Raw genomic sequence first — 11348 nt, 5'->3', positions numbered from 1 at the left:
ATATTGTAAACTCTTTATTTATTTTCGAAAAAAAATTATTCTCACAACTTCCAACATACTTGTCTTTTACAAATTTGAAATCAATAACTTAATACTAAAACAGACACCGGGAGTGACACGTGTCACATCCTGGTGCTGTTTTTTCCCCCCAAAATTCCCCTTCCCTTTTTAACCTTTTTTTTTTGTGAATATTTGATACAATTATAATAATATCATTTCAAATTTTTTATATTATCTTTATGACAAAAATATTCCTTTTTATTTGGTGCTTATAATTCTTCCTAAAATATTAATCTAGCTAACTCCTTTTTAATTATCTGATAGACGGAGTAACATTAGATTTTGCTAAAAAAGTAATACTTTGTAATAAAATTGATTCATATTATTGATATTAAAGAAATTACTTTAAAGCATCACTTTTATTTGTTAGACATAATAATTTATTTTTTTTTAAAAAAAATTACACTTATCGTGCATGGCACAGGGCCTAAGCTAGTATATCAGTATTTTAGTGTTAAAAAAAACTGACTTGATGTCCTGATTCAATTATACATACGCACTATAAAATAATCACTGAAGGTTCATGCTGAGTTCTTGATTCTCTAGATCATACAAGTATTATATATTCAGATTACTCAGATTTTTCAAAAAACATTAAATTATTTTTAGATAGAATGTGTTTGGGTTTATTTCAGGTTCGAATTGAGTTGAATTGGATTTTGATTATATTGCTAATTACGGGTCATATAATTTCAAGTCAAAACCGGGTCAAGTAGTTTTGGGTAATATCGACTTTCAAATCGGGTAATCATGGATCAGTTCTGTAAAGTCAAACCCATTGAACCTTTGAACCAGACTCTATCAAATGACCCGAACCAATAGTGGGAGTCACTCACTCACTGAGTGTGGGACTGACCAAATTTGCAATACAACTCCAATTGCTGACTTCAGAATTGGAATCTGATAATCCGGCAATTTTCCTCCTCATCTTCAACCTCCTGTTATCCTATTTCAAAGGTATGTTCCCTTTACTTCTTTCTCTCTCTTCCTGTAATATATAATTAGGGTTCATTTTCTCTGTGCACTGTGTTACCCATTTAGTATGTGTTGTTTGCTGCTTTGAGAAGCTCTAATTTACATTTAATTGTTGTAATATAAGTTTTGTCTTCTGGGTTTGTGCAATTTTCATGGCTTCATTGCATCTGTCTTTTTCTCTTGAGTTTCATGAACCCAAAAAGATTAAATTTTGTCCAACTTCTGCTCAATTATTTGATCGTTTACCTGTTACCCACTTCCTAAATTCTTCAAATGGAAGTGGGTTTGGTGTAATTTTTGCTGTTTCTAAGTTGAATCATGTTAAAGCTTCTCGTTTCGATTCGGAATTAGTAGATGGTTCAGTGAATGTTGGTGAGGGTGATGGTAATGGTGGAACGTATGAGGATGATTTAGGGAGTGAGAATTTGATTTCCCATAATACGAATTTGTCGCATCGTCATCATAAGGCGGGTGCTAAAAATATAGGGAAGGGATTTTGTGGTGGTGGAGGTGTGAGAGAAGTGCGAAAAGAGAAGCAAAGCTTGAAGAAGCTTGATAATGCAGGAAAATGTAATGGGAAAGAAGATGATGTTTGTGGTGAACTAGATGTTGGCAAATATGGTATTAGGCCTGAGTCGAGCATAGCCTCGTTCAATAAGATATTGAAAGGCCTTGAAAGGGGTGAGGATAGGAAAGCATTGATATTTTTTGACTGGATGAGGAGTAATGGGAAGTTAAAAGGGAATGTAATTGCTTACAATTTGGCTTTGCGGGTATTGGGAAGGAGAGGTGATTGGGATGCGGCAAAGAAATTGGTTGAGGAGATGAGACTGGAATCAGGGTGTGAGCTGCAATTTCAGGTCTTTAATACTATAATTTATGCTTGTTCTAAAAAGGGGCTTGTGGATATTGGTGCTAAATGGTTCCGTATGATGTTAGAGTATGATGTTGAGCCTAATATTGCAACTTTTGGTATGCTTATGAGTTTGTACCAGAAAGGTTGGAATGTTGAGGAGGCAGAGTTTGCATTTTCCCAAATGCGGAGACTAAATATCAGATGTCAATCTGCATACTCAGCAATGATTACAATTTACACCCGGTCTGGTTTGCATACCAAAGCGGAAGAGGTGATTGATCTGCTGTTTAAGGATGAAGTTGTAATGAATCTTGAGAACTGGTTGGTTATGCTGAATGCTTATAGCCAACAAGGGAAGCTAAAAGAAGCCGAAGGTGTATTGGTGTCAATGGGTGAGGTAGGTCGTGCCCCAAGTATCATTGCATACAACTCACTGATAACTGGGTACGGGAAGATAACCAATATGGATGCTGCAGAACAAATGTTCCAGAACCTACAAAATGTAGGCCTGGAGCCTGATGAAACAACTTACAGGTCCATGATTGAAGGCTGGGCTAGATCCGGGAATAATGAGAAAACAAAATGGTATTATAAGAGGCTGAAAGATTTGGGATTCACACCAACTTCCTCTAATCTTTACTCTTTAATAAACTTGCAAGCTAAACACAAGGATGACGATGGGGCTTTTATCATTCTTGATGACATGGTGAAGTTGGGCTGCCAACCCTCCTCCATTCTCGGCTCTCTCATACAAGCTTATGAAAAGAGTGAAAGGTTTGATAGATTGCCACAAATTTTGAGGGGTTCTCTCTATGATCATGTGCTACATAACCAGACTGCATGCTCAATTTTGGCTATGGCTTATGTAAAACACTCCTTGGTGGATGATGCTATTAAACTTCTAAAATATAAGCACTGGAAGGACCCAGCTTTCGAGGACAACTTGATCCATTTGCTTATTTGTTCTTGCAAGGAACTGGGCCATCTGGAAAGTGCTGTCAAAATATTTACCCATATGCTGAATTCTGATGGAAGGCCAAACTTGCATATTTACTCGACTATGATTGACATCTACAGTCTTATGAATCAATTTGCTGATGCAGACAACACTTACCAGCTATTAAGGTCTTCAGGACTTGCTCTGGACATGGTTGCCTATAGTATTGTTGTCAGGATGTATGTGAAATTTGGACTTTTGGAAGATGCTTGCTATGTTTTGGAAGATATGGACAAGCAAACAAACATCGTTCCTGATATTTATTTGTTCCGCGACATGCTCCGAGTGTACCAAAGATGCAATAAACTAGATAAGTTGGCAGACTTGTACTACAAGATCTTAAAGAGTGGGGTTAGTTGGGACCAGGAAATGTACAATTGTGTCATAAATTGCTGTGCTCATGCTTTGCCTGTTGATGAGCTTTCCAAGGTCTTTGATGAGATGATTAAAAAAGGATTTTCCCCCAACACTATCACTTATAATGTTATGCTTGATGTTTATGGGAAGTCCAAACTTTTCACAAAGGCTACGAAAGTCTTTTCAATGGCTAAGAAACAGCAATCGGCAGACGTGATAACTTACAATACTCTTATAGCAGCATATGGTCAAAGCACAAACTTAGAGAAAATGACAAAAACTGTGCAACTGATGCAGTTTAATGGGTTTTCTGTATCCCTTGAAGCTTACAATTGTATGTTGGCTGCTTATGGAAAAAAGCGTCAAATGGATAAACTTAGAGATGTCTTGCAAAGTATTAAGGAATCAAGTCACACTTCTGACCAGTACACGTACAATATACTGATGAATATATATGGGGAACAACGATGGATTGAAGAAGTTGCTGCAGTGTTGGAAGAGCTAAAAGAATATGGACCGGGACCAGATTTATGCAGCTATAATACATTGATAAAGGCATATGGCATTGCAGGAATGATTGAAGATGCTGTTTCTGTGGTTAAAGAAATGAGAGACAATGGGGTAGATCCTGATAGGATCACTTATCTCAACTTGATAACCGCAATGCGCAGGAATGATAAGTTTCTAGAGGCTGTTAGATGGTCATTGTGGATGAAGCAAATGGGAATGAGCTGAAGTACTTGTATATTCTTTTTCTTCGGTTCTTTGTATAACAGATAAATGCTCTGTTTTGCTTCTGATCACTAGCCGTGATTGATTGTTTCTGTCACTCTTAATGTGTTAACTATAGACCCACAGTTACTTAGAATCCATACTTTTTACCAATATACCATGGAATAATTGCTCTGCATAAAGATACTCTTGGTACTTGATTCAGCAGAATATTTTCTGTATTTGTTTGAAATAAATTTGTTCACTGAAATAAATAAGTTGGGAGAGAATCAAGCCTCTCGAATGCTTCAATATATTTTATTTTATGTAATTTTCAGCTTATTAGTCAAAATCATCATCCTTTTCCTTAATTTCTGCCATTAATGTTGTGTAAGCTAAGTTAATTTTTAGCTTAAAGGGGAACTGAAGTAGTGAACTGTAGGAGAAAGAAACTGTGAGAAACTTTTCTATTTTCTGACACCCTTCCTTTTTTTGGAGATACAACGTTGGAAAGGCTCGAACAACCATCTACCCAGCTTCACACTCCTAGCTATAGCAGTCAATTCATGGGCTGGAGTTCTGGAGTAACTGTATCCCTAGTAATATGTTTTAGCATACAAGACACTAAGGAGGGCATCGGGATATATATCAGGAATTCAAATCCCAGATTCCCTCAGTGAGTGTTTGGTTAGCATTTTATATAATTGCTTTTCTCTTTTTTCCTTTTGGAGTTCCCTCACTTTAATGTAACATCATTTTCCATACCACCCCCATCCCCTTGGGACTTGTATTTCCCAAGGGATTTTCACATTTCTAGTTCATCACTACAAGAGGGCTTAGGTTAATTTCTGCAAGAGTAACAGAGTCAAACAGAATACAGAGTTCCAAGAGTTCAAACTCGAAGAAAATCCAATAGAATGCAGTTTGGTTTGTATACTAACCCATATTTTTCAATATCTTTAGGAATATAAATAGCCAAGGATGCTGAAGTTATGTCCATTTGGGAACAATAATATTTTTCATTATCTCTAGGAATATAAATAGCCAAGGATGCTGAAGCTTTGTCCTTTTAGGAACAATGCCATTTAACATTAGATTTACAATATTCATATTCTTGATCAATTAGCTTCTTTACTGTTGCTTTCAAAAAAAAAAAAAAAAAGCTTCTTTACTGTTTGTGGCCTTGGAATTCCTTTCCTGCCTGACCCTGCTATCTTCATAAAAGCTTTTCTGACTAATTTAATGCTCGTACAAGACCCTATCAAACCTCAGGATGCATTAGCCCTTGGGTTTGGGAAACAGATATTAGAATTTATCTGTTACTTACTCAAATGCCAAAAAATTGAAAGTGTCTGAATTTGCAATGTTTTAATTTTCATTAAGAACATGTTTGTTATGTTGCTATCCTTATGCCTTGTCTATGAACCTAGATAGTCTTGTGATGAGTCAAATCCATATGTTCCTGCTGTCTGAGTTGGATGAGAACCTTGTGTTAATTTTTTCGCTGTGACAACTGACCACACAATGTGTACTTATAGTTTAATCACATTTGTCTTTGCAGGTGAAGCAGACATGACAATGTTTCTGTTAATCCCCAACTACAGCTACTGCTAGTAAGTCCATTTATCTTGTTTGCTCCTCACATATTTTCACTTTTAGCAAGATATTATCCATTTTTCTGACATCTGGGTATAGTATCTGCTATATTATTATATCTAAGGCTCCGATGAATCCATTGATCTTTGTATACATTTATTATTGCCTTCTTTCCAGAATCATAGCCAAACCTAGGAGAAATATTAGTAAGAAATAACTTAATTATGGTTCTAATTTGTCTCAAAGGTAAAGTATCAGCTAAGGTTAATATTGACAAAAACCTGAAATCATGTTTTAATATCCCGTGGTTGATTTCAGGCTTCTTCTCTGTGATGCTGTATAATTGAATGGCAAAAAGGGCATCCAAGTGCTACTACAAAATTTTGCGGGGTTTTATACAGGACTATAATTTTGGGAATATCCAGCCTGTCTTTGCGTCATTTATTAAGAGATATGGTTTAATTAAACCTACACTAGGCAAGATGTTGGTGCATTACTTGTGTATGGAGAACAATGTAGATGGTGCCCTTATACTCATTAATGAGTTGAACAAAAATCATTTTAAGGTAAATTTTCCTGTTGATGTTATTGGGATGCTTACAGCACAAGGAAGACCTTTGGATGCATACAGACTTGTTATGGGTGCCCAAAATGATCTTTCGAGTATGAATGTGGTTGACTACTCAGTCCTTGTTGATGGACTCTGCAAAGAAGGGTACATTGATAAGGCCTTAGAACTATGTAATTTTGCCAGGAAGATGGGAGTTAGACTTAATGTAGTCACTTATAACTCACTTTTCAATGGGCTATGTCGTCAAAATTGTCTCATCGAGGCTTTTCGGTTGTTTGATTCATTGGAGATGAATAAAATAATTCCTTCTGATGTTACTTATGGTACACTAATCGATGCTTTGGTTAGAGAAGGCTATTTGTTGGATGCTCGGCAATTGTTTGAGAGAATGATCATCAAGGATATAAAACCAAATACCCATATTTACAATACTCTAATTGATGGATACTGTAAATTTGGGAATGTGGAAGAAGCATTGGGGCTTCTATATGATTTGGAGAACCACTCTCTTAAGCCTGAAAAATTCACCATAAGTGCTGTGATTTATGGCTTTTCCTCTGAGGGAAACATGGAGGGTGCACTTCAATTTTTCATCGATATGAAGGGAAATGGCATTTCCCCTGACTTCTTAGGCTTCTTATATTTAGTAAGGGGCCTATGTGCGAAGGGTAGAATGGAAGAGGCACGGAGTGTTGTAAGAGAAATGCTTAAAGATGAATCTGTTCTTGAGTTGTTAGCTAGAGTAAATAGCGAGATTGAAACAGAATCTGTAGAGACCTTTCTAGTTGACCTGTGTGAACAGGGTAGCATTCAGAATGCTCTTATCATTCTCAATGAAATTGGATCAATGTTTTTTCCTTACAAGAGAGCTTCTGCTTCTAGTTTACTTAAACCTATGGCGTCTTGTGAGGAAGATATAGAGACAATCTCTCCTAATCCTCTTCCCTCCGTCCATCAAATGGACTTTGATGCTTTGTACTCGAAAATGACATCTCTTTGCTCTCTAGGTGATCTCCAAGGTGCTACTGCTTTGGCAAAAGCTATGATATCTGATTTTCCGAAAAAATGATGGCATCAGAATGACACCTGCTCTGAGCTAAACCGATGCAGGACTTCTGGGATTGTACATGGATGAGAAGTAATGCAACACATCAGCTACATCCTACAGGTATTTGCCTTTTCAGCCATAGTTAATTTCCTTTTTAATCTTTGTTCGCACTCAGTATACAGCTTTCAAAACAAATAGCTTAGGGTTCGTTTGAAATCGCTATGGTTTTCTATTTTTTTGTTATATAGGGTTGGAATATATATATATATATATATAGGGTTGGGATCTAGTGAGAAGTATGCTTAATGTGAAAAGCATGAGAAATGTAGATACGTCAAGAATACATTAGAGATACATTGAATATACAATATAGGTACATCGAAATTATATTACATATACATCAAAACTCTAGCATTGAAGGCCATTGGGGGAAGAGGGTGAAAATGATTTGAGGCTTTGATACGACACTATATTGAGTGTAAAAGCAATATACCATCAATTAAAATACAAAAAACTGAAATTCTTGAAAAATCTTGAAACTTTTAATGACTTCCAATCAACAATATCAATGTCACAATGACAAACAGTTGTAGATACATCATAAATATATTGTAGATACAATGATCACACATTGTAGATACATTGAAAATACAAATCAGATACATTGATCCAAAATCTATTAGTATAGATTAAAATGGTGAGAATAATTCAAGCTCAACTAAAACTTTCGTAGAAAATAGAGGTTTGTCAAAAATCGCCCAAATATTAATAACGAATCTAATGCACCTATGACTCCATAATCTCCATTAGAGGACAAATTAGCATTATTATCTTTATTCTGATTTCCTGGGTATAGTCTAGAGGAGAGAAAAAGGATGATCTAACAACAATGGTAAATCAAATGCTCCAAACTTTTTACTTTTTGTTAAAATTAGAAATATAAAAAATTGATGAACCTCAACAATAGGGTGCGACTGCTAGTAAAATATAAACTTTCTCTATCCTTCCTGCCATGGTTGGGCAGCCATTGCTTCCTCAGACCAAAGACCCATGAAGCCCATGAATAAGAAGTACTAAAAATTCAGCTGACGCCAATACTTAATGAAATCAAAGCACTAACTCTATCAATATTATTATTAAACCAAAACATCTGATAATAATTCCAAAATTTACAATTAAATGACAATACCCAGCTCCGCGAAGTGAAGAACATTCGAAACGTAGATTGTTCCTTCAATTCGTTGCTATAGCTGCCCTTTGCGTCTTCTATCAGGAAACTAAATTAAAATAAAATACCAGTAAAATTACAATTGCATGATACTTTAAAAATCGATTCTAATACTCCAAACCTCAAATCTGATACTCATGAAATTCGGAAACCAATTAAAAATTAATTAGTAAAATTGATTTCACAATCTTCATTCAATCCCAAACGAGGCGTATTGCCTAATATACATTTCACTCCCAATTTTCTCCCTCTTTATTAATTATTTCATCCTAATTAACTCAATGTTGACTCTCTAAATTAATAGAGTATTCTCACTCCAGATTGATTCAAGTTTTGTTGGTTGCATATTTGTATAATACAAGTATAAACCCCAAATAAATCTTCTCTGCTTCACCAAAAATGATTTTTATTTTTTTAAAAGTACTTTCCTTTAAGTATGTCAGAAATTTATTTTCCTTTTTTTTGTCAATAAATTACCGGTTATACAAGTTTATTGAGGGGTTTTACCCTGTTCCAGTACCTTATTTGCTACAAATGAAAGTTAACTACCTCATCTGCAACTTTTATTAAAGTTCAATACTCCCTCCTTCTCTTATTTACATGCCCTACTTTCCTTTTGGGGGTTTCAAAATTACATGCCTATTTCTATTTTAAGAAGGTACTTTTTGACAACATTCTCTCTTTTTGATGAGTTGTCATTAATTTTTTTTTTTTTCTTTTAACATCATTTTCCAACACTTTCTCTCTTTAATAATTACCAACTACCTTTTCTTTTTCTCTATCTCTCTCTAACCCCACGTGCATATTTGTATTTTCCAATCATGGCTTTTAAGTCCCTTAATTTCCGTGTAAAATGGAAAGTAGGCATGTAAATAAGGGACGGAGGGAGTACTTTATTGTGGTATTAACTGACAACTAAAAAGTGGAAACACCTTTTTTATTTCCCGTTTTTGGTTTTTTGTTTTCAAAAAAATCAAAAATTGAAAATAAAAAACAATGCCAAACATTACTGTTTATCTCAGTATTTCAATTCCATCAACTACAAATCTATAGTTTATTGTAAATATATATATATATATATATTTTTTTTTTTTTGAAAATTTTGTTACTTCTTTTCTTCGTTCTTTAGTACTTGTGATTTTGACATTGAATGGTCATTTTCACTTGGTAATCAATTGAGTAGTTTTGCTTTTTGAAGAAATTTATATGCCTTAAATCGTAATTAGGAACCTTGCAAGTTATAACTTATCATGATATCATCTCATACTTGTTTATATGAGAGTACTTGCTGAAATTAAACTTATATGTGTTGCCAAAAAGAAGTAACATCATTTTTGCTGACTTGCTAGGCTGATGACTCTTCTATCATTTCGGCTGGTATGCATCAGTAGGCCTATTTTGATGTGTTTTCGGAGTTGGTAATACTTGTCCAAGTATTATTTTGAAGCATACGACTCAGACCTTTGGATTAGCAGAATTGCCGTGATTGCCTGACTGGTAATACTCTAGCACTGTTTACATATAACATCATGGGACTATGGGAGTGGCATCTTGTCGCTTATAGTTTACACCAAGGCCTCATGCCTCATGGACATGCTGTGTGAAGTGACTAATTCGGGGGCAAAATCTTCGTTGAAGATACAGTATGTTTTGAGGGTGTTTGAGAAAATTACTCCTAAAATTATGAATGCGTGATTTGTGATTTGTGAATTGTGATTAAACAAAGTGTTATCTAGATAATCTTGACATCATGTATGGAAATCGTCATTATTTATTATTTTTTGTAATTAGTCTTCATATATTAATTTGAATTAAACATCTAGTCTAGTGATTGAAAAAGGCATGACTTTAGCTTACATTAAAACTTAAAAGTACTCCGTACCAATGTATTAATTTATTGCGTGATATTGTGTTAAAAGTATTAAAGTAAATGGCTTTAAGATAAGGAAGGTAATTTGTCCACTTTTTATTTGGCCAAAAAAAGGGGAAAAAAAGAAAAAAAAAAAAAGAAGATGTCATCTCTTTTTCAATGTGTTCCATGTAACAGGCTCTTTAAAATTGCTTTGGTAACCTAAGTGCTAAATTATTGTTTTTTATTTTTTGAAACTTTATCAAATTTTATAATTCTCCCATTTCATTAACACTTTGTTTGGATTGAAGAAAATGTAGGGAAAAGAAGGAAAAGGGATGGATTATATTTCATTTGGATAACAAATAAGGAAGGAAGGGAATTAGAGGAGAGAGAAATGGAAGGATTAAATTGTATGAAATTAATCTCTCCAACAATGGAGAGATTTGAAAAGAAAACTCATCTTTCTTTCCTCCCCTTTACCTCCCTCCCCTTCTTGTCTTTCCCATTTCTTTATCCAAATACACCGTAAACTTTGACAAAATTCTATAAATCTCCCATGTAATGTTTCATTTTATTTGCAAGTTGCAACAAATATTTTCTTTTCTTTTTAAGTTATCATCTTGGATGCATGGACACTTCATCCAATTGTTGTGTTCGTGTCGGACACTGTGTCAGACACCGACACTCGTAGGACAAACGACGATACGTTTCGGACCGTATCCTACTATGATATGGGATGTTCAACATTTTTTTGATAAGAAATTTTAAGTAAAGTAAGATAAATAAGGTAATTGTTAAATAATATGGGTGCCTTCATATATAGCTCATTATTAATATGATACAATATGATCTAATGAGAGGACGGAATGACAAATATATGGTCAAATTCTTTTTTATTTTATTTTAATTATATTTTATGAATTTTAACATCTCGTACCCGTGTCCCTTATTTTAAGATAGATGTTTTCTCGTATTCATTTTGTACTCGTATCCGTGTCAATCCCCGTTCTTGTGCAACCTAGGTTATCATTGTTTTTTATCTTTCTCTACATCACATACATCTCTATCTTTCTTCCTCTGTTTGACGCTCACAAATT

General features: G+C 34.6%; 2 protein-coding genes across 3 annotated transcripts; both read left to right on the top strand.

Annotated features, from left to right (window-relative positions):
* Positions 1 to 1023: 1023 nt before the first annotated feature.
* On the top strand, positions 1024 to 10186 carry LOC110721884 (pentatricopeptide repeat-containing protein At4g30825, chloroplastic-like). 2 transcript variants are annotated; one of them, XM_021901107.1, is made up of 4 exons: positions 1024 to 3987; positions 5518 to 5569; positions 5871 to 7291; positions 9749 to 10186. In XM_021901107.1, the coding sequence occupies exon 1, from the start codon at positions 1188 to 1190 to the stop codon at positions 3978 to 3980; it is 2793 nt and encodes a 930-aa protein (XP_021756799.1). In that variant the 5' UTR covers positions 1024 to 1187; the 3' UTR covers positions 3981 to 3987; positions 5518 to 5569; positions 5871 to 7291; positions 9749 to 10186. The 2 variants fall into 2 exon arrangements, with proteins under 2 accessions (XP_021756799.1, XP_021756798.1); XM_021901106.1 differs by having other exon boundaries at positions 1024 to 4632.
* LOC110721776 (pentatricopeptide repeat-containing protein At5g57250, mitochondrial-like) lies at positions 5900 to 7192 on the top strand. The gene has a single exon (XM_021900965.1). The coding sequence runs from the start codon at positions 5900 to 5902 to the stop codon at positions 7190 to 7192; it is 1293 nt and encodes a 430-aa protein (XP_021756657.1).
* Positions 10187 to 11348: the final 1162 nt, after the last annotated feature.

Source organism: Chenopodium quinoa, unplaced genomic scaffold, assembly GCF_001683475.1.
Source record: "Chenopodium quinoa cultivar QQ74 unplaced genomic scaffold, ASM168347v1, whole genome shotgun sequence".
NCBI lineage: Eukaryota > Viridiplantae > Streptophyta > Magnoliopsida > Caryophyllales > Amaranthaceae > Chenopodium > Chenopodium quinoa.
This window is presented reverse-complemented; position numbering and strand designations above follow the sequence as displayed.

Coding starts and splice junctions, on each gene's coding strand:
- LOC110721776 (XM_021900965.1), top strand. CDS start 5,900: ATGGCAAAAAGGGCATCCAAGTGCTACTACAAAATTTTGCGGGGTTTT.
- LOC110721884 (XM_021901107.1), top strand. CDS start 1,188: ATGGCTTCATTGCATCTGTCTTTTTCTCTTGAGTTTCATGAACCCAAA.